The sequence below is a fragment of the Hypanus sabinus genome, chromosome 9 (assembly GCF_030144855.1).
Source record: "Hypanus sabinus isolate sHypSab1 chromosome 9, sHypSab1.hap1, whole genome shotgun sequence".
NCBI lineage: Eukaryota > Metazoa > Chordata > Chondrichthyes > Myliobatiformes > Dasyatidae > Hypanus > Hypanus sabinus.
Window position 1 is genome coordinate 127551089 of NC_082714.1, and position 25351 is coordinate 127576439.

General features: G+C 40.1%; 1 protein-coding gene across 9 annotated transcripts in view; it reads left to right on the forward strand.

The window, feature by feature from the left end:
* Positions 1 to 5934, forward strand: part of LOC132399784 (cadherin-4-like) — a 689576-nt gene extending 683642 nt beyond the window's left edge. For all 9 annotated transcript variants that reach the window (XM_059980521.1, XM_059980522.1, XM_059980527.1 and 6 more), the window contains 2 exons: positions 2889 to 3053; positions 4588 to 5934. In XM_059980521.1, coding sequence (XP_059836504.1) covers positions 2889 to 3053; positions 4588 to 4794 — 372 coding nt within the window. In that variant the 3' untranslated portion in view covers positions 4795 to 5934. The remainder of the gene's footprint in view (positions 1 to 2888; positions 3054 to 4587) is intronic.
* Positions 5935 to 25351: the final 19417 nt, after the last annotated feature.

A 25351-nucleotide genomic window follows, 5' to 3' on the forward strand; every position in this document is an offset into this window, starting at 1 on the left:
AAGTTTGGATGCTGTATAGATAACATATTTTAGTTGGTGGTTATCCTACAACCCAAACAGCAGCTAGCACCAAAAGATTAGTGGCTGTCAAGGAGAAAAGTGGGAAGAGCATGGTATATTTATAGGGTTTCTTTAGTTAAAGGAAAAGGTAGGCATTTCTATAGCTATAATTGAAATTCTCAGAGAGTGCTGAACTGGGTGATGTAGTTGATGTAGTGTATGCAGGCATTCAAAACCCTGGTTAGATCACACTTGGAATATGGTACTCACTCTGGTTGCGTCATTATAAGAAGGATGTAGAAGCTTTAGAGAGGATGCACAGGAGATCTATCAGGATGCTGCTTGGATTAGACAGCATGTCCACGAGGATGAACTGCCAGAGCAAAGAAGGCTGACAGGTGACCTGATAGAGGTATTCAAGATGATATAAGTGTAGATTGAGTGTATAGCCAGACACTTTTTTCCGAGGTGGAAAAGGCAGATATGGGGGTATAGTTTTAAGGTGATTAAGCAAAGTATAGAGGGGCTGTCAGAGCTAAGTTTTTTACACAGTGGTAAGTGGATGGAATGCTCTGCCAGGGGAAATGGTAGAGGCTGATGAATTAACAACATTTAAGGAACTCTTAGATAGGCACATGGATGAGAGAAAAGTGGAGGACTCAGTAAGAGGGAAGGATTATATTCTTAGATTAGGTTAAGAGGTTGACAACATCATGGGTCAAAAACCTGTACTGTGATGTATTGTTCTATGTTCTATTTGCTAAGTGGTAATTGTAATTCATCAAGAAGATTATAGTCCATGGACTGTTAAGCATAATAGCAGCATTGATAAACATTCAGCTTTGTCACAGAAACCAATAGAACAATTGTGGTGAATGGTTATTAATCATACTGATTGATGTTAGGTAGAAGTGTTCCATGGGATTCAGGGCTGAGGCCACACTCTTCCTGACATTTCAATGTTTAGGGCACTTCTCAAAAATTGCAGATGGCACAAAGGTTGGAAGTGTACAGTGAGGAGGCCTTGAAAACAGCTGGAAATGGGTATACATGTGACAGGTAAACTTAAAGCAAAAGCATACAATATTTTGATATTTTATTAAGAAGAAAGAAGCCATCTAATATTTAGGGAGCAATTCTGAAGGGAGTCCAGGTACTGGAGAGTATTTGAAATATTATGTTTGTGGTCTTCTGCTATTGTAGCTCATCTGTATGTTGTGCATTCTGAGATGTGCTTCTGTACACCGTTGTAACGTGTACATTACTGGTGCATTCCTGTCGGCCTGAACCTGTCTGGCCATTCTTCTCACACCTCTTCCATTGGCAGGGCGTTTTCATCCACAGAACTGCAGCTCATTGGATTTTCTTTGTTTTTTGCACCATTCTTTGTAAACTCTTTCGATTCTTATGCATGAACATCCCAGATGAGCAGCATTTTCTGCGATACTAAAGCCATCTCATCCAAGATCAACAGTCATTCCACGATCAAAGCCATTTCAATCACATTTCTTCCACATTCTGATGTTTGGTCTGAATAACAACTGAACCTCTTGCTTTTATGCATTGAGTTGCTGCGACATGATTGACTGATTAGGTATTTGCAGTAATAAGCTGTTGTACAGGTGTACCTTATAAAGTCGCCACTAGGTATATGTGTGTACATACTTGGAGGTGGCAAGTATTTGGGAAATATTGTGAAAGCTGTACAGAAGCTGGCATATGCCTACATAAAATGAGAAAGTTGCCCTGAGCCTTTATAGATGATTTGTTTAGCCATAGCTAAATTTGGATTTCATAACGCTATCGGGAGGCATTCTATGTCCAAAGTCCATGCTTCTATATCAATCCATGCTCATTATTATTGGCATGTCTCTAAATTTTTAAACATCACTAATGAAATATCATTTTTGGAAGTGGAGAAATTCTGTGAATTTCTATCCTACCTATTAATTAAAATGGGTGGCTACCAGGAAATTCCAAGTGGTGGCCACCCATTTCAATTCTACTTCCCATTCCCATTCTGATATGTTGGTCCTTGGCCTCCTCTACTGCTAGAACAAGGCCAGCTTCAGGCAGGAGAGAAACACCTCATATTCCATGTGGGCAGTGACCAACCTGATGGCATGAACTTTGATTTCTTCAACTTCCTATAATTCCTTCCCCCCACCCTTTCTCTCTTTTTCTATTTCCTCTCTGGCTCCCCTCTGTCCCCTTCCCTCCTCCTCACCTGCACATCATCTTCCTCTCATATGCATCCTCCTTCATTTTTGCCCATGCTCCACCACCCTGTCCTATCAGATTCCTCCTTCTTCAGCCCTTTACCTTCCCCACCAATCACCACTCAGCTTTTCACTTCATCCCCCACCTCCCCCATCCACCCACCTTCACCCTCACCTCGCTTGACATAATAATCAGCTTGTATTCCTTCCACTCCCACCATTTTCTTATTCTGGCTTCTTCCCCATCCAACCCAGTATTGATGAAGGGTCTCAGCCTGAAACACCATTGTTTGTTCCCCTCCATAGATGTTGCCTGACCTGCTGAGTTCCTCCAGCATTTTATATGTTAACGATGTGAGTTCTGTATTTATCTAAACAATCAGCTGTAACTGACAATTTTGAATAAGCCTCTGAAACTAAATGACAAATGAACCTGACAGCAAAAGTATCATACCATAGTACATTATCTCTGATTGTTTTCATATCCTTGACATCCCTTCATAGTTTCACATGAACTTAATTGCTTACTTCTGAAATATAGTTTGTTATTGATAAACTGTGAGTCTTTTGTTTAATAAATATTTAAAATTGCCGGGAGCAGTAGTTTGAATGAATTTTGATTGTGATCTGAGAGAGACATGGTCTAAAGCCTAGGTTTCTGTTCTGCAGGATTATGACTTGAGCCAGCTTCAACAACCAGATGCTCTAGATTCTGTTTTGGCAAAGACACCAGGGATCAGAAGAGTTGATGAACGGCCGATTGGTGCTGAGCCACAGTATCCACTGCGCCCAACAATTCCACATCCTGGAGATATTGGAGACTTTATTAATGAGGTAATAAGAGGGGAATACCAGACTGATATCTATTGTTGTTGAACTGATAAGGTAATATACTTGGCACGTGGGTGGTGCATTTCCAGACCACTGGATGTTTTTAATACGCCAGTGCACTTATAACTCATTTCTTTCAGTATTGCGAATTATCCAGTAAGTGAGCCATGTAAGTTTGAAGGGAGATCAGAAGAATGTGGAAATCAGGGCCTGGCTCAACTGGAATGGAATGTGGGAAGCATCACCTAATTATCCAGATGCCAAACCATTGTGATTTCCAAATAGTTGGATTATGGAATTTTGGAGTTTTCTAAAATGCAAATGACAGCAAATGCTAGAAATATTCAACAGATCAGACCTTTTCCCTCTCCACAGGTGCTGCTTGGCCTTCTGAATATTCCCAACATGTTTTGTTTCTAGTTTAGTTGTTTTTTGAATATTCAGTTGTATATTCCGCCATCATTACTAATGACATTGCTGAAAAGATGGTAACTGCAAATTACCGTAAATATACGCATTTGAAGGTACAAAGGATTAGACATTAATATTGCACCAATTCGTTTCAGGTATGAGGTGGATTAATAATTTATAATTTGTCTGTTACTGAAAATTTTAAATCCAACATCAGGCAAATAGTCCAGAACTTGAGTTTTAAGGCTGTACTTTTATCTTTTGAGTCTGGCCACTACTGGATGGCCAGCATTTATTTCCCATCCCTAATGGCCCTGAGGTGATAGTGGTGAGTCACCTTTCTGAACTACTGCAGTCTAAGTATAGCTAATGTGGTACAAGTGAGTGGCTTACTAGGCCATTTCAGTCAATCATGCAGGTGTACTTGGAATGGCATATCGAGAGGACCGTCTTTGGATGGCGCCATTTCCTCTCCCAAAGGGCACTAGTACGATGCTTATTATGGTAGTTCTTGCCGTTATTATTCATCATGGTTCATAATCAGATTATTAAATAAACTGAATTTCTATAACTGCCATGGTGGAATTTGAACTCGGTTCCCTGAGATTGTTCGTCTGACCTCTGGATTTCTTGTCCAGTAATTTAACTATTGTACACTGGGATTCTTATCTTCATTTTTAAGTTATTCTTCTATAACTTGTTTTAACTTGGGAATTCCTCAGCAAACGATATTGGATGCCAGCCACATTAATCATCCCTGATGCTAGAAACTAAGGGAAGAAATTTGAATTTTGAAACCTGATGATTACCGAAAAGACTCATTCCTGGACTATTTGAAATGACCAATGCAAGAGTTCAGGAGGCTGAAGTTGCAGCTATTTCATATCGTTACAAGAAATCCAAATTCCTTTATACATCCTTGAACAATCTTCCCAATTCTTTGTGCCTGTGGTGTCACTTGTTCATGCATCCTAATTACTTTCATAGAAGAAAAGTTGTGATCAGATTTTTGTAGATTTGACATTAAAGCCAACCACCTTGCAATGATTGTATTTTTAAAATTTAGCTCCTGTCTTCAATATCATCAGGGAATGCTTTAACGATATTCTGTTCTTTGTCTTTACAGGGTCTCAGAGCAGCGGATAATGACCCAACAGCACCACCCTATGATTCCCTGCTGGTATTTGATTATGAAGGAAGTGGTTCAACTGCAGGATCAGTCAGCTCCCTGAACTCTTCCAGCTCTGGTGACCACGATTATGATTATCTAAATGACTGGGGGCCACGATTCAAGAAGTTAGCAGATATGTATGGTGGTGGAGAAGTTGACTAACAGTACTCTGTGCACCAGAATTTGAAGGAACTGTACAAAAGAGGCAGCTTTTTCATTAATATTCCTTGCTGACCATAACATTTTAGTGGTGTGTTAGGTTTTTTTTATTTTAGAACATGAGCTGTTAGCATGAATGCTTGTTGTCTTTGCTGCATATTTTTGGTCAGTCAGCAGGAATATCGCTCAACATTTGCTTTACAACTAAAGAGGAAAGGAGCTCTTTATTAACTTGAATTTCTTAGTACAGAAGCACTGTTTTTAAAGTGCCTTTTTGGTACATTTTATCGGATTCCCTCAATCTCAGGAGTGATTAAAATTCAATCATCTATCGATCCCTGGTCCAATACTGGCTACATAGAGAAAATGAAAGAATCAATTTATTTCCACTCTGGTTAAAGGACCGATTTTCCTTTTTGCCTTTTAAACTATCGGTGTAAAATACATTAAAAAAAAACTGTACAGAAACATGTTTATTAACAACCATGTTTAAAACTGAGCAGGTGGGTGGCTAATCGCATTGTATATGTTGTATAGAGCTTAACATTGAAAGTCTATTTGTCGAGCAGTGTAAAGATAAGGAAAAGAAAGGTCATTCAGAAGGACTGGTTAGTCTTCATTAGTGTTAAGGTTGTTTTCTTTTAACATCTTGAAGTAGAATGACGTCAAATTAACGTAAATTAATTTTCTTTAACATTGATATCCGTTTGATTTCTCACTGTACTGTGTACATAATGTTGCAGAGCTTGAAGCAAACATCACCCAATTAATGTTATATGTATAATTGGAGCTTTTTTTATTTTTTTGCATGTTGTTTTATATTGAAGCTCGCATGGCTGTGGTTGTTTCAAAGAATGATTTCTTCTCGTGTTGTGTGTTCAACATTTCAACACAAATCATTGCACAGTTAGAGGAAACTTTTTTTGTAATGGTCAACAGCACAAATATTTTGTATCGTTGTTTGTACCATTTTGTACCAAAAAAAAGGGAAGGTAGTCAAAGTTTTGAATGCGTGTTTCTAGTGCCACTGCAGTTATGGTTAAACTGAGTAACAGCTTTGCAAATTTATTGTGTACCAGAGCAGAACTGGTGCATTTGCTCCTGGCCCCTCAGTGTTATAAATAAAGTTCCCCTTTTAAAATACTGGCTTGCTCTCAGTTGCTTTCAGTGTTGGCTATTTTAGGGGAAGGTTAATACTGTATTAATAATCAAAAAGATTGAACTACTTTCAATGGCACAACACTGTGAAAGCTGGATTAAGTGTGTTAATCAAAACTCATGTGTCCTCAATAAATACAAAGTAAATTTACTATCGAAGTACATATATGTCACCATATATAACCCTGAGATTCATTTTCTTGTGTGCAAACTCAATAAATCCAATAACCATAATAGAATCAATGAAAAACTGCATCAACAGGGCAGACAATCAGCGTGCAAAAGCCAAATACAAAAAGAAAAAAAATTAATAATAATAATCAATAGATATCCACAACATGAGATGAAGAGTCCTTGAAAGTGATTTCATAGCTGAGGGAGCAGTTCAGTGACAGGGCAAGTGAAGTTGAGTGAAGTTATCCCCTGTGGTTCAAGAGCTTTAAGGTTGAGGGGAAATAACTGTTCCAGAACCTGATAGTGTGAGTCCTGAGGCTCCTGTACCTTCATACTGCTGGCTTCAGTGAAAAGAGAGTATGAACTAGGTGGTGGGGGCCCTTACTGATTGATGCTGCTTTCCTGAAACAGCGCTCCATCTACATGCACTCAATGGAAGGAAAGCCTTTATAAGTGGTGGACTGGGCTTTATCCAGTACTTTTTGTAGAATTTCCCATTCAAGAGCACTGGTGTTTCCATACCAGGCTATGATGTAGCCAGTCAATATGCTCTCCACCACACACCTATGGAAGTTTGTCTAAGTTTTAGATGTCATGCTGATCTTCGCAGACTTCTATGGAAGTAGAGGCTCTGCTATGCTTTCTTCATGGTTGCACTTAAGTGTTGGGCCCAAGACTGGTCCTATGAAATGATAACACCAAGGAATAAATTCATATTATTTTTCTTTCATTCTTTTTCAAGGTCAGCACATTGGGCAACGTAGATGGTTATGTACAAATAGCTCCATGATATGGTTTTATAGAACCATCATTAATATACATTATACTCTGTAAAATTATTCATTGTTAATACTAGCAGTCCACAAACTTAATGAAGAAAATGACAGAAATATAGTTAGTGTTGAAGGAGAACTCTGATTAAGAAAACATACGTTTGGTTTGCTTATTCAATTTGCTTATTAAAGGACTAACAGAAAACTGAACTTTCTCTTGAAGTTCTTGGTTATTTGTTACTTTTGTCACATCACTGAGGTGCAGTGAAGAACTTGTCCTGCTTGATCAATTCATTACAACAGTTCATTAATGTAGTGCAAGGTAAAACAAGACCAGAGTGCAGAATAAAGTGTTACAGTGCAGAGAATGTGCAGAGCAGGTAGGGAGGTGCAAGGTAGATTGTGAGGTCAAGAGTTCATTTTAATGTACTAAGGAACCCTTCAATTGTTTCATAACATTGATTTAAAAGCTGTTCTTGAGCCTTCTGTATGTGCTTTTCTGTCTTCTGCCAGTTGGCAGAGTGGTGGGGGTGGAATGAGAAGAAGAAATATTGTCCATGGTGGTGTGGTCTTTGATATTGCTGGCTGCTTTACTGAGGCAGCAAGAAGTGTGCGCGGAGTCCATGAGGGGAGATTGGTCTCTGTGATGTGCTGAGTCTTGTCCACAGTTCTCTGCAGCATCTTGCAGCCATGGGCAGAGCAGTCACAGTACCAAGCTATGCTGCTTTTTATTGGTGAGGGTCAAAGGAAATGTGACGGCCGCATTTATCAATTTACTTAATTCCATTTAAAATAATATAGTCAAAATGACACTGCATAATTATTTTAATGACTTGCATTTAAATTCTAATTTTAGTTTTAAATAACACCCGACCATACTTAGATCAACTAAATTACCAGTAGCAGGTAATTTCAGGGAATGCATAAGTGTGGTTCATGTAGCTGAGTTGTGTTTTAAAAATATGTTCTTGCTTTACCAGAATATAAATAATGTTATCACCTGAATATAACCATATAACAATTACAGCACGGAAACAGGCCATCTCGGCCCTTCTAGTCCGTGCCGAACGCTTACTCTCACCTAGTTCCACTGGTCCGCACTCAGCCCGTAACCCTCCATTCCTTTCCTGTCCATATACCTAACCAATTTTAATTTAAATGACAATACCAAACACTAAATAGTAACAAAAACTTTAAAAAAACACTAAATAGTCTGAGAAGACAGTAACAGAAACCATTCAAAATAAGCTCAGAAGCCTTAAGTGAATACTAATTTAATTTGCTTTTAATCAAACAAACTGATTGTAGGGAGAATTACTGTATGTTCTTAGTTCATATCAAACTGATTTAAAGGGTAATCTTGGTTTTGCAGCTCAGCAGGATTTATTCTACTATTAATATTATGAAGGAGTAGCCTTTACTGTGGAACCCTGCAAAAGTGTGATGAACTGTCAGATATAATTTATATTCAGCAGTGATTGGATAGCTCAGGAGGATCAAACCATATCAGAAATTCTGGCAAAGATTGTCAATTCCTAGCTCTGCTGCATCTAAAGTCATTTATGGGTAAAAATATACTTTCGTTGAAAGAATGTCTCTGAGAAATCTATATTTATATAGTTCTCTTTCTGCAAAGTGTCTTAAAGGGTTTTACGACTATTGGATTTCTTTGGAGTGCTCGGACTGATTTTGTGTAAGTACAGTGGATATTACATACATAGCAAGGCCACGCAAATATCAGTAGGATAAGTGAGGAAGAAATCTTTTTGTTGCATTGGTTTATCGAGACTTATGTTGATAGCACATCATAGCAGATCTGGAATGATGTGTCAAAAGCATCACAGTCAATTAGTTTCTTCTGAATGTTGTCACTTAGTTATTATTTTCCCAATAAAACAGACCACTCTCACAAACCGCAATGAGCTAAACAGCCAGTCACAACCTTTGGTGTTGGTTGAGGCACAAATGTTGACACTTTAAAATAATTGCAATAGGTTTATATCTGCATTCATTTGAATAATCAGGGCAGCCACAGATGGACAGAGTGCCTAAAATGCAAAACTGCAATAATGCAGTAATAACTCGGCACTGCAGGGCAAGTGACAGCTTGTACAGCTCATATCTTGAGAGGAATTTGAACCAATGCTCAGGAAACATTTTATACAGTTGTTGTGTTCAGTTTGGCTGCATCTCCAAAACCCAACCAGTCCTACCTCAGTATTGTGAAGCTAAACAAACTCTTTTTGTTTCATTTGCTTTCATCTATTTTCAGAAAGAAAGAAGCTTCTAAAATTAAGACGTATGCAGTATTTCCGATATTCATTAAATTACATCCATTCAAGAAAAAATTGAATATTTAGTGAAGCATTCTGCACAATAAATTCAAAGATATATAATAAAGTGAAGCTCTAATCAATTATGAAGCATATAGGCAAAGCATGAAGCAGAAAATTTGTCTTTTTCTTTCCATTTTCTTAATTTATTTCAGTAAACTAAACACAGCTAATTTTGTAAAAATGAATGCAGATAGGAAGCAACTGAGATTAAACGTACATCGATTTTAATTTAATTTTATGCTGTACATTTTTATGCATAAACAAGGGTCACTTCTGGTGCTCAAAACTGATCTAATAAGTTAAATGAGGAATAGTGTACTTTCTGATTTGGATTAAAGCATACACTCGACCAGAAAACAGAGAATGTAAGAATGCAAAAGGACATTCAAATTTAGATTACTCTAACACTTAATAATTTATTTGATTAATATAAATAATACCATGCTTTAATACTGACCAATGGATAATACATGCTTGACAAATATTATCAATTATTAATGTAGCTTGTTATTTTATTGAGAAGGAATAGATTTTTTTGTTGGTGATGGATGAGGTGTGGGAGGTTACAATGGACATTCATTACAAACTCAGATTAATCAGTTTTAACACTGATACAGCACAATCTTACAAGGCTTGATTTAAAAAGAAAAGCATGGCTGAGTTTCCCCTTCTCTGTGGCGAATATGGATTGGGGATCAGTAGAGCAGGGCATTTGATTTTCTACTCACACATCGCTGGGGACCATCAGTGATAAACTGTCTAAAACGTTCCAGTGACATTTCACTGAAGAGTAAATCCAGCAACAATTCTGTCATCATGGTGTCAGCTGTAACAAGAGAAGGATTTACACTGAGATATGACTGCTGCAACACATTGAAACAATAACTATTGGATCATTAATTCAAAGTAATTATGCGTATGATATTTAGAGACCGTAATTTGCCAGAAATTTAGGACGTGGTATGACTGCATGCTTAAATATTTACATCTTGTTTCTTTGCCATCACTTTTAATTAAACAGTAATTGGCCTGTTAGTCAGGGGCCTTGTTTTACTTGTGCATTAAATTCATCCCAAAGTTAAATTTCACCCTTGCAAGTGTGAGTACCCTTTTAATCATGCAACAGATGTTAATATATTGGCAATTCATTTTAATATTGAATGAGAGTACAAGAATGGATTCTCATTGCTACACCACCTTAACTTTTCAGGAAGGACCAAAGGTTCAAATTCTTGATGTCATTTTTCTTTGTATGCTTCCCCTTATTTTTCTGATTATAGCCTTTTCAATTGCCCTTTATACATTCCATCTACTTTAATTCATTGTCATTTGCAGTACCTCCTATAATTATCTACTAATCTTCGAATGTCATTCTTTCAGCAGCTACCATGTTGTCATTGTAGCTGGATGACCATTCACTTGTACGGAAGAGTGAGGAGATCATCAATTGGAGTTACAAGGAGGCAGTCACTCCTCAGTTGCAAGAAGTGGGTAGCTGGGTGATTGTCAGCAGAAGCAATGGAATGGTGATGAGGCAGTTAGGGCAGAGCACTTCTGTGGCTATTCCCCTCAATTATAAGTATGCTATTTTGGATACTATTGTGGGGGATGTCCTCCCAGGGGAGACCAGGTCAGTGGTACAGAAGGGAAAGAGGGAGAAGAGGGGAGCAGTAGGAATAGGAGACTCAATAGTCAGAGCAACAGACAGGAGATTCTGTGGGTGTAAAGATGACACCCGGATGGTATGTTGCCTCCCAAGTACTAGGGTCAGAGATGTCTCAGATTTTGTCCTTAGCATTTTGGAAAGCGAGGAAGAACAGCAAGATGTCTTGGTGCATATTGGTGTCAATGACATAGGAAGAAAAAGCAAAGAGCTCCTGAAGAGAGAATTTAGGAGCTAGCTGAGAGGCAGGACCTTCAGGGTAGTAATTCTAGATTACTACTGTGCCATGTGCCAGTGAGGGTTGAAACAGGATAATTAGCAGATAAATGTGTGGGTGAGAAGCTGATTCAGGGGGCAGGGCTTCAGGTTCTTGGATCATTGGAATCTCTTCTGGGGGAGGTGTGACCTGTACAAAAGAGATGGGTTGCACCTAAATCCAAGGGGACCAATACTCTTGCAGGTCAGTTGTTCAAATCATTGGGGAGGGTTTAAACTAATTTGGCAGGGGGATAGGAACTGGATTGAAGGGGCTCAGGATTAGACAGATGGTAAAAAAGCAAAGATAGCTTGGACGTACAAAAAAGCTGGATGTATGTCTTTTTGTACATCTTGATTTGACCACAGCATCTGCAGTGCACTTTGTGTTTAAGAGAGCTTGGAGTCAGACTGTCAGGAAGAGCAGGGAGATGACAGGCCAAAATTGCAGCCAACAGGTTGAGTATCAGGATGCAGAATCAAAAAGGGTAGAAGTATTGTACATTATGTGTTATATCTCAATGTGTAGAGTGCAAGAAATAAGGTGGATGATGTTAACACGAAGTACCCTGACGAAGAGTCTCGACCCGAAAAGTTGACTGCTTCTTTTAACAGATGCTGCCCCACCTGCTGAGTTCATCCAGCATTTTGGTACGTCAGGTGGATGATGTTGTTGCGCTTTTACAGGTATGATGAGGGCACCACTGAATAATGGCTGAACGATGGTTGTTGTTGGGAGCTGAATGTGCAAGGTTCCACATTGTAATAAATTGAATTGAATTGACTTTATTACTTACATCCTTCATATACACGAGGAGTAAAAATCTTTATGTCTCCATCTAAATGTGCAGTGAAGCTGTCCCAGAGCCTGTTGGTCCTGGCTTTCATGCTGTGGTACTATTTCCTGGATGGTAGCAGCTGGAACAGTCTGTGGTTGGGGTGACTCACGTCCCCAATGATCCTTCGGGTCCTTTTTACACACCTGTCTTTGTAAATGTCCTGAATACTGAGAAGTTCACACCCACAGAGGCGCTGGGCTGTCCTCATCACTCTCTGCAGAGCCCTGCAATTGAGGGAAGTACAGTTCCTATACCAGTGATGCACCATCAATAACTCTCGGAGTCGGGAGGCCAAAGAAAGGCTTTTATTAGCTGCAAGAAATGACCACACAACATCCTGGAGACTGGGGGGAGCAGTGCCTCCAACCACCTTTATACAGAGGAGCCACAGGAGCAGTCAGCAGAGGGGCGTGTCCAGACAGGTATATGTAGTTCACCACAACCAGGCAGTGATGTAACCAATCAGAATTTTCTCAATTGTGCCCCTGTAGAAAGTTCTTAGAACTTGGGGGTTTATACCAAACTTCTTCAGCCATCCAAGGTGAAAGAGGCACTACTGTGTCTTTTCCACCACACAGCCAGTATGCATGCCGAGGAACTTAAAGCTGTTCACACTCCCAACCCCAGATTCATTGATGTCAATAAGCCTGTCTCCATTACTCCATTCCTCCTGGAATCCACAACCAGCTCCTTTGTTTTTGTGATGTTGAGGGAGAGGTTGCCTCATTATTATTTGAGATTAGGCCAATCAGTGTAGTATTGTCAGCAAATTTCATTAACAGATTGGAGCTGTGGGTGGCAACACAGTCAATGGTGCCAGTTAGTAGACTAATTGGCCTTTGTAAATTGTCCTGTGTTTAGGCTAGGATTAAATTGGTGAATTGCTGGGCAGCATGGCTCAAAGGGCCAGAAAGGTCCATTCTGCACTGTATTCAAATCTATAACCCTATATGGCAGGGTTATGGTCTGATTGCAGGTTGTTGGGACTAGGCAGGATAATAGATTTCCATGGACTAGGTGGGTCATAGGGCCTGTTTCTATGCAGTAGTACTCCATGACTCTAAATCCTTCCCTTGTGCATTTGTCTTGTTGCTATACTTTAGCTTTCCCACTCAGAGTTCATCATTATTTGTGTGGCAGAATTCACATCAGTTTTGACTGCGGCTGGCACCCTGATCAAAAGTTTACTAAATTAGGTTCTTTCAAGCTGCTGTCACGTAAAGAAAGAAGTTGCGTTTATTCAGCAGTTTTTCATGATTTATAAATACTCTGAAGTACCCAATAAACAAGGGTATTTGGAAAAGCAGTTTGTATATGCTATTTATTACTGTCACAAGCTGAAGTTTGCCCCAGTCGATACTTGGGTCATATTAAATCATTTGCATTTGACATCATTGGACTCTTACAGTATTTTACTTGCAAGCTCATCAAAATATTTTAGCAATTACTGTTTCCAATATATGTGTAAATTTTTCTGTACTTGGCAGCAAAATCAAGATTCTAAGCAAGCATTGGTACCATACTGCTTGGATTGTATGGCAGCTGGGCTGTGAGTAAGAGGTTTAGTATTGGCATTTACCATTGTATGCTGTGGTTACACCGGAACCCGCTGGGCCTATTGTGCTTGTCACTCATTCATTTCATGTGCTCTGTTGTGCCTGTGTTGCATTGTGAATTACTTATTTACTGGAAAACAAAAATGGGTTATTGTTAAATCATAGAAACCAATAACAAAATAATCCAAATCATTATATTGTTCAAATTTCTTGCTCTGTAAACCTCTCTGTAACTTATGCTGGAATATCACCTGCAGGGACATGATGAAATAACACTTAGTAAACTCCAAGTTTATTTGTCTCAATAATAAAGGTGCATAAAAATAACAGCAGTGTAGTCTGAAGTATAAAATCAATAAGAAGACTGTTAATGCACAGTGTTAGCTACAGCAAGGAAGTGTGAAGGATTACACAATGTGCCAAAGTTACGATTACCTGAATGGCATTTGTGTTTATGGCGAGGAAGACTACGAAAGTTGCATGTGACCAGTACAGAAATGCAGCCCCCAAGTACAGCACAGAAACAGGCTCATCAGCCTATCTAGTCCATGCTGAACCATTCATCCGCCCAGTCCCAACAACCTGCCCCCAGTCTATAGCCCTCCATACCACTACTATTCATATACCTATTCAAACTTCTCTTAAACTTTGAACTTGAGCTTGCATGCACCACCCCTGCACTGGCAAATCACTTCACACTCACAGCCAGCTGAGTGAAGATGCTCCCCCCTCATGTTTCCCTTAAACATTTTACCGTTCACCCTTACATTGTGGGATGATTGTAAGATTTAAATAAATTCGAATAACCCACGACTTCCAGTTATAGTCTCACCCACCCAACTTCAGTGGGAAAAGCTCTCTTGCATTTACTCATCTATACCCCTCATAGTTTTGTATACCTCTATCGAATCTCCCCTCAACCTTCTATGTTCCAGAAAATAAAGTTCTAACATATTCAAACTTCCTCGATAAGTCAGATCCTCCAGTCCTAATAACATCCTTGTAAATTTTCTCTATACTCTTACAACCTTATTTACATCTTTCCTGTAGGTAGGTGACCAAAACAGCACACAATACTCAAAATTAGGCCTCAGCAACATCTTATACGACTTTAACATAACATCCCGTCTCCTGTACTCAGTACTTCGATTTATGACTTTCCTTACGATCATATCTACCTGTGTTGCCACTTTCAATTAATTATGGACTTATAATCCCAGATCCTTTTCTTCTACTGCATCCGTTCACAGTGCTGTGCCCGTTCACTGTGTGAGTCCTACCCGGGCTGATCCTACTGAAGTGCAACTCATCACACTTATTTGCATTAAATTCCATCTGCCATTTTTCAGCTGGCCCAAATCACACTGCAAACTCTAATAGTCTTCCTCGCAGTCCACTACACACCAATCTTGTTGTCATCTGCAAATTTGCTGATCCAGTTATCCACATTACAATGGCAAAACTAATCCAATATCAAAACAAAATAATTACCGCTAGCCTGATGCATGATGCACCCTCAGCTCCAATGGAATTATTGTTCCAAAGAGTCGAATCCTTTGTTTGGATCCTTTATTAGCAATTAGCAAGCATATAATTGAGCATTATTGAATGTTATCTCTGCAATATTAAGTCAGCAAAGATATGCCCTCCTCCAGTCCCAAGCTACAAACTGCCACAAAATAAGCAAGAAGATGTAACTTGTTCCTTTTGCTTTTAACATGCTCCCACAAGTATTACTAGTTACCTTAATAAGCATAATAAACGTGCAACACAGAATGCAAAGCAAAAGCAAAACAGATACATGGCTCCTACATTCTATTATAGGACAATAAATACAAAATGCTATAAAGATACAGAAGACATGACATCTCAACATTTACACACACGTCCTCATTTGTTATGCAGTCGGTCATGGACTGTGCTCTTCTCCTGCCAAACCAGGTTGTCTACGTTCAGGAAAGTCTGTGTTGAATCACTGCTACCAAAGCTCATCCAAGCTGAAGTCCCATTACCTGTCAGCTCTGGCCGAGCATATAGTCTCTTTCACCAGCCGATTTCCTCTCAATGGCCGATTAACAGTCCAACCCTACATTGTTCTGATTGTATAGGATCCATCATCAACAATGTGAATCGCTTGCAACATCTCCAATGCCTTAGGCACATTCACCCCTATCAGTAACTCAGTTTTTGGCAAATAAACATTCTATAGACGAGACCTTTTCTGAAGATCTCTCTGATGCGGAATGTTCCCTTTGTGGACAAGCATACATTCCTGTGTGCAGAAGTCAGGGAGTTAACAACAGTTTTCACTACCTAAGCCAGCCACCTCCAATCCTGAAATGATATAGCTACATGTGACCTTCTGTTGACCCATCATGCAAAAGAGAATGCATGCTCTCTTTCCTGTTGGTTTGAGCTTGTTCATGAGGCTCTCTGTGCAGACACTGTTGTATTTCCCTGATCTAGGAATCATAAGTAACCATGTTACTCTTCTTGGACTTCACCTGAACTGAAATTATAGGAAGTTTACAATCATGAATTCCAGCCTCCATAAGATACCAGAGTGTTACTCACCACTTCAATAATGGCTAGTTTCGAATTTGCAACATTTTTATCAATTCCAGGCTCATTTTCAGCTTCACTTTCCACAGTAGCCACAGTAGTGGCAAAGCTACTTCCTTTAGCTTGAGAACGAATTTGTGATGCAGTTTTGTTCACACCTTTATGTACTGCCAGCAATGCAGCCTTGCATGCTTTCCCAGACACTGGGTGTGTAACAATCTTTATTTGATTCTCAATAGAGTCAACAATGTCAGAGAAGTTAACCTTATGGCTGTGCCTTTCTTTCAGTTCCTACACTGCCAAACTCCATTCTTTTCTAAGTTCATCGGGAAATTTTTTTACAACAACCTTCATATTAGCAGGCATGTTTAACTCATGTATGCCCTGCACGTCCATGACATCGCAACAGCTTCTAGACTGTAGTCTTGAAGAGCTTTCACGTCTTCCAATTTAATATGCCGCCAAGAAAGAGCCTCTTCCAAGGAGGCTGGAACGAGTATCTGCTTATCACCGAAATGTTCCTGTAGTAAAGCATTGGCCCTCAGATTTCCTTCCTATGCATTGGCTCACTTGCAACTTTTGACAAACTCTCTTGGGTAACCTCCAGTGTACTGCTCAAAAAAATAGAGATGGTCACCAAAATCGTCACTCTTACCTTCAATGCTGTTCTTGAAAGCCCTCATAATTAAATGATACTGCAATTGATCACCATCAAGGATATGACTCTATCTCTGGGGCAGAAGTGCAATGCTTCTTATTCTCTTTGTGTCCTTACAGCATCTGGCGTGGCACTTAGACCTTTTATCATCTGAAGCACGAGTGTCATCCCACGGTAAATTAATGGTTTCAGAAACAGCTTATGCTATTAGATATGACATAGGTTCAGAGCACCTCCTTGGTGCAAGATGAGAGTGAACTACCACTTGGAGTTCAAGCTCATGTCTCATAGTCATTTGTTTTTCAAATGTATCCATCTTGACATTGAGTATGCTGTATTTTCTCTGTTCCCTGTCGTGATAGGAAGTCTCACCATAGAACTGCTCTGCATGCACTTTAGAAACGCTAAACTTTATATATGTTCATATATATACATGAACACACACACACACATATATATGTTTATGGTTTTATATATATATATGTGTGTGTGTGTGTGTGTGTGTGTGTGTGTGTGTGCGCGCATGTGTGTGTGTGTGTGTGTGTGTGTGTATATATATATATATGTTTGAACGAGGCATGACCGAGCAAGCGTGTGAAGGTCGGCCTGAGAGACTTCAGGAGAGTTCAAAAAGTGAGCAGATTAACGGAGCGGGTGTTGGAGGAGCGGGCAATGGAGTAGTATGAGACAGAGTAGGAAGGCTTTGGCTCGAGAGGCTTCAGCAAGGAGCAGAGGCTGTGGTCAAGCTTGCTCCCCATGAGGTAAGCCCGGGTAAGCTCCTTTAATTAATCTAATTAGCTTAGGAGTAGGTAATGGAGACCGCAGTTAGGACAGCCAGGTGCTCCGTTGGAGGTATGTGGGAAGTCAGAGCGAGCACAATTGTCCCTGATGACTACACCTGCAAAAGGTGCATCCAGCTGCAGCTCCCGACAAACTGAGTTAGGGAACTGGAGCTGGAGCTGGATGAACTTCGGATCATTCGTGAGGCAGAGCAGAAATAGACAGGAGTTTCAGGGAGATAGTCACCCCTAAAAGTCTGGAGACAGGTAGCAGCCGGACTGTCAGGAGAGGGAAGGGGAATAGACAGGAAGAGCAGAGCACCCCTGTGGCTGTACCCATCAACAATGAGTATACCGTTTTGGATATTGTTGGTGGAGATGACCTACCAAGGCCAAGTTGCAATGGTCGCATCTCTAGCACCAAGACTGGACCCTCAGCTCAGAAGGGAAGGAGGGAAAAGAGGAGAGCAGTAGTGATAAGGGATTCGATAGTTAGGGGGACAGATAAGAGGTTCTGTGGGAGAGATCGAGAATCCCAGTTGGTCTGTTGCCTCCCTGGTTCCAGGGTCCACGTTATCTCGGATCAAGGTCTCAGTATTCTCAAGAGGGAGGGTGAGCAGCCAGATGTTGCGGTCCATGTCGGGACCAATGACGTTGATGGGAAGAAGGAGGAGGTCCTGCAAAGAGAGTTTAGGGAGTTAGGTGCAAAGTTGAAGGACAGGACCTCCAGGGTTGCAATCTCAGGATTACTACCAGTGCCATGTGCTAGTGAGCTAGAAATAGGAAGATAATGCATCTGAATATGTTGGCTAAGGAGTTGGTGCAGGAGGGAGGGCTTCATGTTTCTGGAAAATTGGGCCTTGTTCCGGGGAAGGTGGGAAGCCAGCGCCTCTTCCCCAGGGCACCACTGCTCAATACAAGAGGACATGGCTTTAAGGTAAGGGGTGGGAAGTTCAAGGGGGATATTAGAGGAAGGTTTTTTACTCAGAGAGTGGTTGGTGCGTGCAATGCACTGCCTGAGTCTGTGGTGGAGGCAGATACACTAGTGAAATTTAAGAGGCTTCTGGACAGGTATATGGAGGAATTTAAGGGGAGGGTGATATATGGGAGGCAGGGTTTAAGGGTCAACACAACATTGTGGGCTGAAGGGCCTGTACTGTGCTGTACTACTCTATGTTCTATGTTCTTTGTCTTCGTAAGTATTTTCATTTACCGCAACATCACATGATTGCTTAATTTCTCTCTTCAAAGTCCCTTTTTTCAGCTGAACTCATTTTGTCTTCAAAGTGCACAAACAGCAGTTGCAATTCAGCTTTTCCACAATGGAAGCAATACTTCAACTCTTCTGTCTTTTCAGCAATCAGGCAAACACCAATACACTGTCTTCCAGTCCAGTCCAGTTGGACATGGCAACATTTAATCATTCAAAGCTATGTTTCAAATCCAAAACACACAGCATGAATCGAGCTGCAGTTCTTCTAATTTCTCGGACAGATCCAAATGCTGACATTCGTTTGGTATAACTGACAAAATGTAGAGGCAAAACTAATCCAAAATAAAATCAAAACTATTTCTGCAGGCCTGTGACTGCCATGAGTTTGTTATACTTGCATGATGCACCTTCAGTTGCAATGAAATAATTGTTTCAGAGTCAAATCCTTTATTTGGATTCCTTATCAGCAATTAGCAAACATACAATTAAGCATTATTGAACTTTATCTCAGTGATATTAAGTGGTCAGCAAAGATATGACCTCTGCCAATCGCAAGTTACAAATTGTCATGAAATAGGCAATATACGTAACTAGTGTGTAACTAGTAATGTGACTAGTGACCATGATAAACATAATAAGCACACAACACTAAATACAAAGCAAATAGAGAACCGATACATGGATCCTACACACATTATCATCCAGGTCTTTGATATAGATGACAAACAGCAACAGACACAGCATCGGGCCCAACAACACTCCACGAGTCACAAACCTGCATAGTCTTTTACCATCCTCAGACTTCTATCACAAAGACAATGTTTAATCCAATTTGCTACCTCATTTTGAATGCCAAGTGACTGAATCTTCCCGACCAACCTCTCATAAGATGTAGGAGCAGAGTCAAGCCATTTGGCCCATCGAGTCTGCTCCACCATTTCTTCATGGCTGATCCTTTCCTCTCAGCCCCAATTTCCCACCATCTCCCCGTAACCCTCCCTGCCCTGACCAATCAAGAATTTATCAACCTCTGCCTTAAATATACATAAAGGCTTGGCCACCACAGATGCCTGTGGCAAAGAATTCCACAGATTCACCACTCTCTGGCCAAAGAAAGTGCTTTTTATCTTCCTTCTATAATTACTCCCCTTTATTCTAAGGCTGTGTCCTTTGGCCTTTCACCATTTGATAGGTTTCAATGAGGTCACCTCTCATTCTTTGAATTCTAGTGAATACAGGCCCAGAGCCATCAAATGCACTGCATGTGACAAGCTACTCAGTGTTGGAATCATTTTCATGAACCTCCTTTGAAACTCTCTAGTTTCAGCACATTCTTTCTAAGATAAGGGGCCCAGAACTGCACACAATACTGTAAGTAAGGCCGCACCGGTGCTTCATAAAGTCATAGCATTACAGCCTTGCTATTACAGTCTAGTCATCTTTAAATGAATGCTAACATTGCATTTGCTTTCCTAACCATAGACTCAACCTGCAAATTAACCTTTGGATCACAAAAGAGAAAATTTGTCAAATGCCAATGAGATGGTTTCTTGGAGAAGAGACACGCTGTGGTGATAGGGGATTCATTATCTATGGGAATAGACAGGAGGTTCTGTGGGTGACAAAATTTCCAGATGGTATGTTACCTCTCGGGTGCCAAGGTCTGGTGTATCTCGGATCAAGTCCTCGTCATTCTTAAGTGGGAGGGTGAATAGCCAGAAGTCATTGTCCACGTAGGAACAAATGACATGGGTAGCATGAGAGATGAGGTTCTTCACGGGAGTTTCAGGGAGTTAGGTGTTAAGTTAAAGGACAGGATCTCCAGGATCGTCCGAATCAGAATCAGGTTTATTATCAGCGGCATGTGACGTGAAATTTGTTAACTTAGCAGCAGCAGTTCAATGCAATGCATAATATAGAAGAGAAAACAAAATAATAACAAATAAAATAACAATAATAATAAATAAATCAATCAATAAACCAATCAATCAATTACAGTATATGTATATTGAATAGATTTTAAAAATGTGCCACAAACAGAAATACTGTATACTATAAAAAGATGAGGTAGTGTTCATGGGTTTAATGGGTTCATTTAGGAATTGGACAGCAGAGGGGAAGAAGCTGTTCCTGAATCACTGGGTGTGTGCCTTCAGGCTTCTGTATGCTACCCGATGGTAACAGTGAGAAAAGGGCATTCCCTGGGTGCTGGAGGTCCTTAATAATGGACGCTGCCTTTCTGAGACACCACTCCTTGAAGATGTCTTGCGTACTCTGTAGGCTATACCCAAGATGGAGCCGACTAAATTTACAACCTTCTGCAGCTTCTTTTGGTCCTGTTCTGTAACCCTCCCTCCCATACTAGAAAGTAATGCAGCCTGTCAAAATGTGCTCCACACTACATCTATAGAAGGTTTTGAGTGTATTTGTTGACATTCCAAATTTCTTTAAACTCCTTATGAAGTATCGTCACTGTCTTGCCTTCTTTATAACTGCATCAATATGTTGGGACCAGATTAGGTCCTCAGAGGTTCAATAGAATTCAATGAGATACCTTCTTGTTCTTCTAAATTCCAGTGAGCACATGCCCAGAGCTATCAAATGCTCCTTATATGGTAAGCCTTCCATTCCCAGGATAATTTTCTTGAACCTCCTTTGAACCTCTCCAATGTCAACACATCCTTTCTAAGATAAGGAGCCCAAAACTGCTCACAATTATCCAAGTGAAGTCTTACCTGAGCCTTTTAAGGCCTCAGCATTTCATCTTTGTTTTTATATTTCCTCAGCACTACCTGCCCCCATCTATCTTGGTATCATCTGCAAACTTGGCTACAAAGCCATCAATATGGGCTGAGTGCAGGTCAGTGGAGAGTGCAGGTATGTGAGAGTAAACGTTCGGCACGGACTAAAAGGGCCGAGATGGCCTGTTTCCCTGCTGAAATTGTTATATGGTTATATTGTTATTCATTCATCCAAATCATTGACATACATTGTAAAAAGAAGCAGTCCCAACACTAACCGCTATGGAATGTCACTAGTCACCAATCAAAAAAGGGTCCCTTTATTCCCATTTATTGCATCCAGCCAGTCAACAAATTTTCTTTCCAAGCTAGTTTCTTTCCTGTAATACAATGGGCTCTTATACTTGTTAAGCAGCCTCATGTGTGGCTCCTTATCAAAGGTCTTTTGAAAATCCAAGTATACAGCCATCATTGATTCTTTTTTGTCTATCCTGCTTGTCATTTCCTCAAAGAATTCCAATAGGGTTTTTAGGCATGAGTTTTCCCTAACAACATCATACTGACTTTGGCACATTTTATCAGGTGCCTCCAAGTACCTCAAAATCTCATCCTTCACAATTGACTCTGATATCTTCTGAACCATTGAGGTTAGGCTAAAAATTTCCTTTTTCTGCCTCCCTCTTCTTGAAAAATAGAGTAACCTTTTAAATTTTCCAGTCTTCTGGAACCACGCCAGAATCTTGTGTTTTTTGAAAGAGCATTGCTAATGCCTCCACAATCTCCTCAGCTATCTATTTCAGAACCCTAATGTGTCGTCCCTCTGGTCCAGGTGACTTATCTACCTTCAGACCTTTTAGCACCTTCTCTGTTATAATAGCAACTACATTCACCTCTGCCTCTTGACTCTTTCGAAATTTCAGCATATTACTAATGTCTTCTGCAGTGAAGACTGATGTAAAATACCTTACCTGCCATTTCCATGTCCCCCATTCCCACCTCTCCAGTATAATTTTCCAGTTGTCCAATATCTATTCTCACCTCTGTTTTGCTCTCTATATATCTGAAAATACTTTTGGATTTCTTCTTCAATATTATTGGCCAACTTACATTCATATTTCATCTCTTCACTCCCAATGGCTTTTTTTTTTAGTTTCCTTCTGTTGGTTTTTAAAAGCTTCCCAATCCTCTAACTTTCCTCTAATTTTTTGCTCTATTATATGCCCAATCTTTTGCTTTTTTGCTGCCTTTGACTTCCCTTGTTAGCCACTGTTGTGTCATGTTGGCTTCTCTTTGGGATATATCTGTCCTGTGGCTTCCAAATTGCTCTCAGAAGCTCCTGCCATTGCAGCTTTGTCATCCTTCCTGCTAGTGTCCCCTTCCAATCAACTTTGGCCAGTTTCTTAATCATGCCACTGTAATTCCCTTTACTCCACTGTAATACTGATATATCTGAATTTAGTTTCTCCCTCTCAAATTTCAGGATGAATTCTATCATATTATATACAACAGAAAATCTGCAGATACTGAAAATCTGAGCAACACACACAAAATTCTGGAGGAAGCATCTATGGAAAAAAGTACAGTTGATGTTATTCCTTGGCTTGCTGAATTCCTCCAGTATTTTGTGTGTGTTGCTCTATCATATTAAAATCACTGCCTCCTAAGGGTTCCTTCACCTTTAGCTCCCAAATCAAACCCAGTTAATTGCACAAAACCCATTCAGAATAGTTGATTTCCTACTGGGCTTAACCAGTGGCTGCTCTAAGAAGCCAGCTCAATGGTATTTGACAAATTCTCTCTCTTGGGATCCAAAATCAGCACCAAACTGAATTTCCCAATCTACCTGCATATTAAAATTCCCTCTGTCAAAATTACCATTTCCCTTTTGACATGCATTATTTATCTCTCATTGTAATTTGTTGCCCACATATTGGTTAATGTTTGGGGGGGGGGGTGGTCTCTATATAACTCCTATTAGGGTATTTTACACTTACAGCTCCTAATTGGGAGCTCTACTGGGGCAGGTGGGACTTGTACAAAAGGGGCAGGTTGCATTTGAGTCTGAGGCGAACCAATATTCTTGTGGGTAGGTTTACTAGACCTATTGGGAGTGGTTTAAACTAATATAACAGGGAGATGGGAACCAGTATGATAGAGCTGAAAATGAGCGAGCAGGTTTACAAGAACATGATGGGTGTAACATGAATGTAAGGAAAGACAAGCTATTAAATGGGTACAAAGCAAAGTGTTACATTGTGCTACAGAGGCAAAATGCAAAGGGACAAAAATGCAGGACTGAAGGTGCTGTATTTAAATGCGTGTAGCATTTGGAATAAGGTGGACAAACTCATGGCGCAATTAGAGATTGATTGGTATGACGTTGTGGGCATCACTGAGTCATGGCTGATAGAAAGCCATAGTTGGGAGCTTAACATCAAAGGATATACTTTCTTTCAAAAGGACAGGCAGGAAGGCATAAGCAGTGGTGTTGCTCTTTTAATAAGGGATGGAATTACATCTTTAGGAAGTGGTGACATAAGGTCAGTGAATGTTAAATCTTTGTGGATGGAGTTAAAAAACTATAAGGTTAATAAAACCTTCATGGGAGTCATATATAGGCCTCCAAATAGATGCCAAGATGTGGGGTTGAGATTGTGAAAGGAGCTGGAAAAGGCATGTAAAAAAGCTAATGACACAATTGTAACGGAGGACTCCAATGTGCAAGGGGATTGGGAAAAACAGGTTGGTGTCGGATTGCTTGAGATGGAATTTATTGAATGCATACAAAATAGCTTTGTAGAGCAGCTTTTGCTTGAGCCTACTTAGGGAAAGGCTATCTTAGATTGTGTGTTGTGTAATGATCCCTATCTTATTAGGAAGCTTAATGTCAAGGAACCCTTAAGAGGCAGTGATCATAATTTGCAAACATGAGGAAATCTGCAGATGCTGGAAATTCAAACAACACACACGAGATGCTGATGGAACACAGCAGGCCAGGCAACATCTATAAGGAGAAGTACTGTCGACATTTCAGGCCGAGACCCTTCATCCTGACTTAGCGTTCATTTTGAGAGGACCAGAATATAAAAGCAAGGTTGTATTTCTGAGACTATAAGGTATTGGTCAGACCATGCTTGGAATATTGTGAGCAATTTAGGCCCCCTTATCTAAAGAAGGGTATACTAGCATTGGAGTGTGTCCATGGACCTCTTGCTTAATGATATTGATCCATGGCATAAAAAAGTTGGGAATTCTCACTACAGATGACTGTGAGGGCCAAGTTATTGTATATATTTAAAGTGGAGGTTGATTGGTTCTTGATCAGTAAGGATGACAAAGTTTACAGGGATAAGGCTGGAGAATGGGGATGAGAGGGAAAATAAATCAGTCATGATTGAATGGTGGAACGGCCTAATTCTGTTTCTATGTCTTATGGTCTTATCAATGGTTGTATCTCCTCCTGGAATGGGATTTATTAATTGCAGACGAACAGAGAAGCTCTTAATTGACTGCATTCCAACTTTCCTCTGTCATTAGTTCTTTCAACATACTCTTCCAATTTCAGTTCCTACATTGTTGTTCTGATGAGGCTGTCAAGCATTCTAAAGCTACCCTGGGATTCCAGTCGTCAGTATTGACAACCGCAAAATGCAAGCCACATTCTCTGGAATTTTGTTAGATACTCCTGGTCTGTAAATAGATTTGCCAAAAGTTCTTATACATTGTTTGTGAATGGAATAACCACCAGAAAATTCTTCAACAGCTCATTGCAATGATGTCATCAGGCACCTTGCAGATAAATTGTCTTTCTTCATCCATAATTTTATTGTGAGATCTACCAGATCTATCTCCT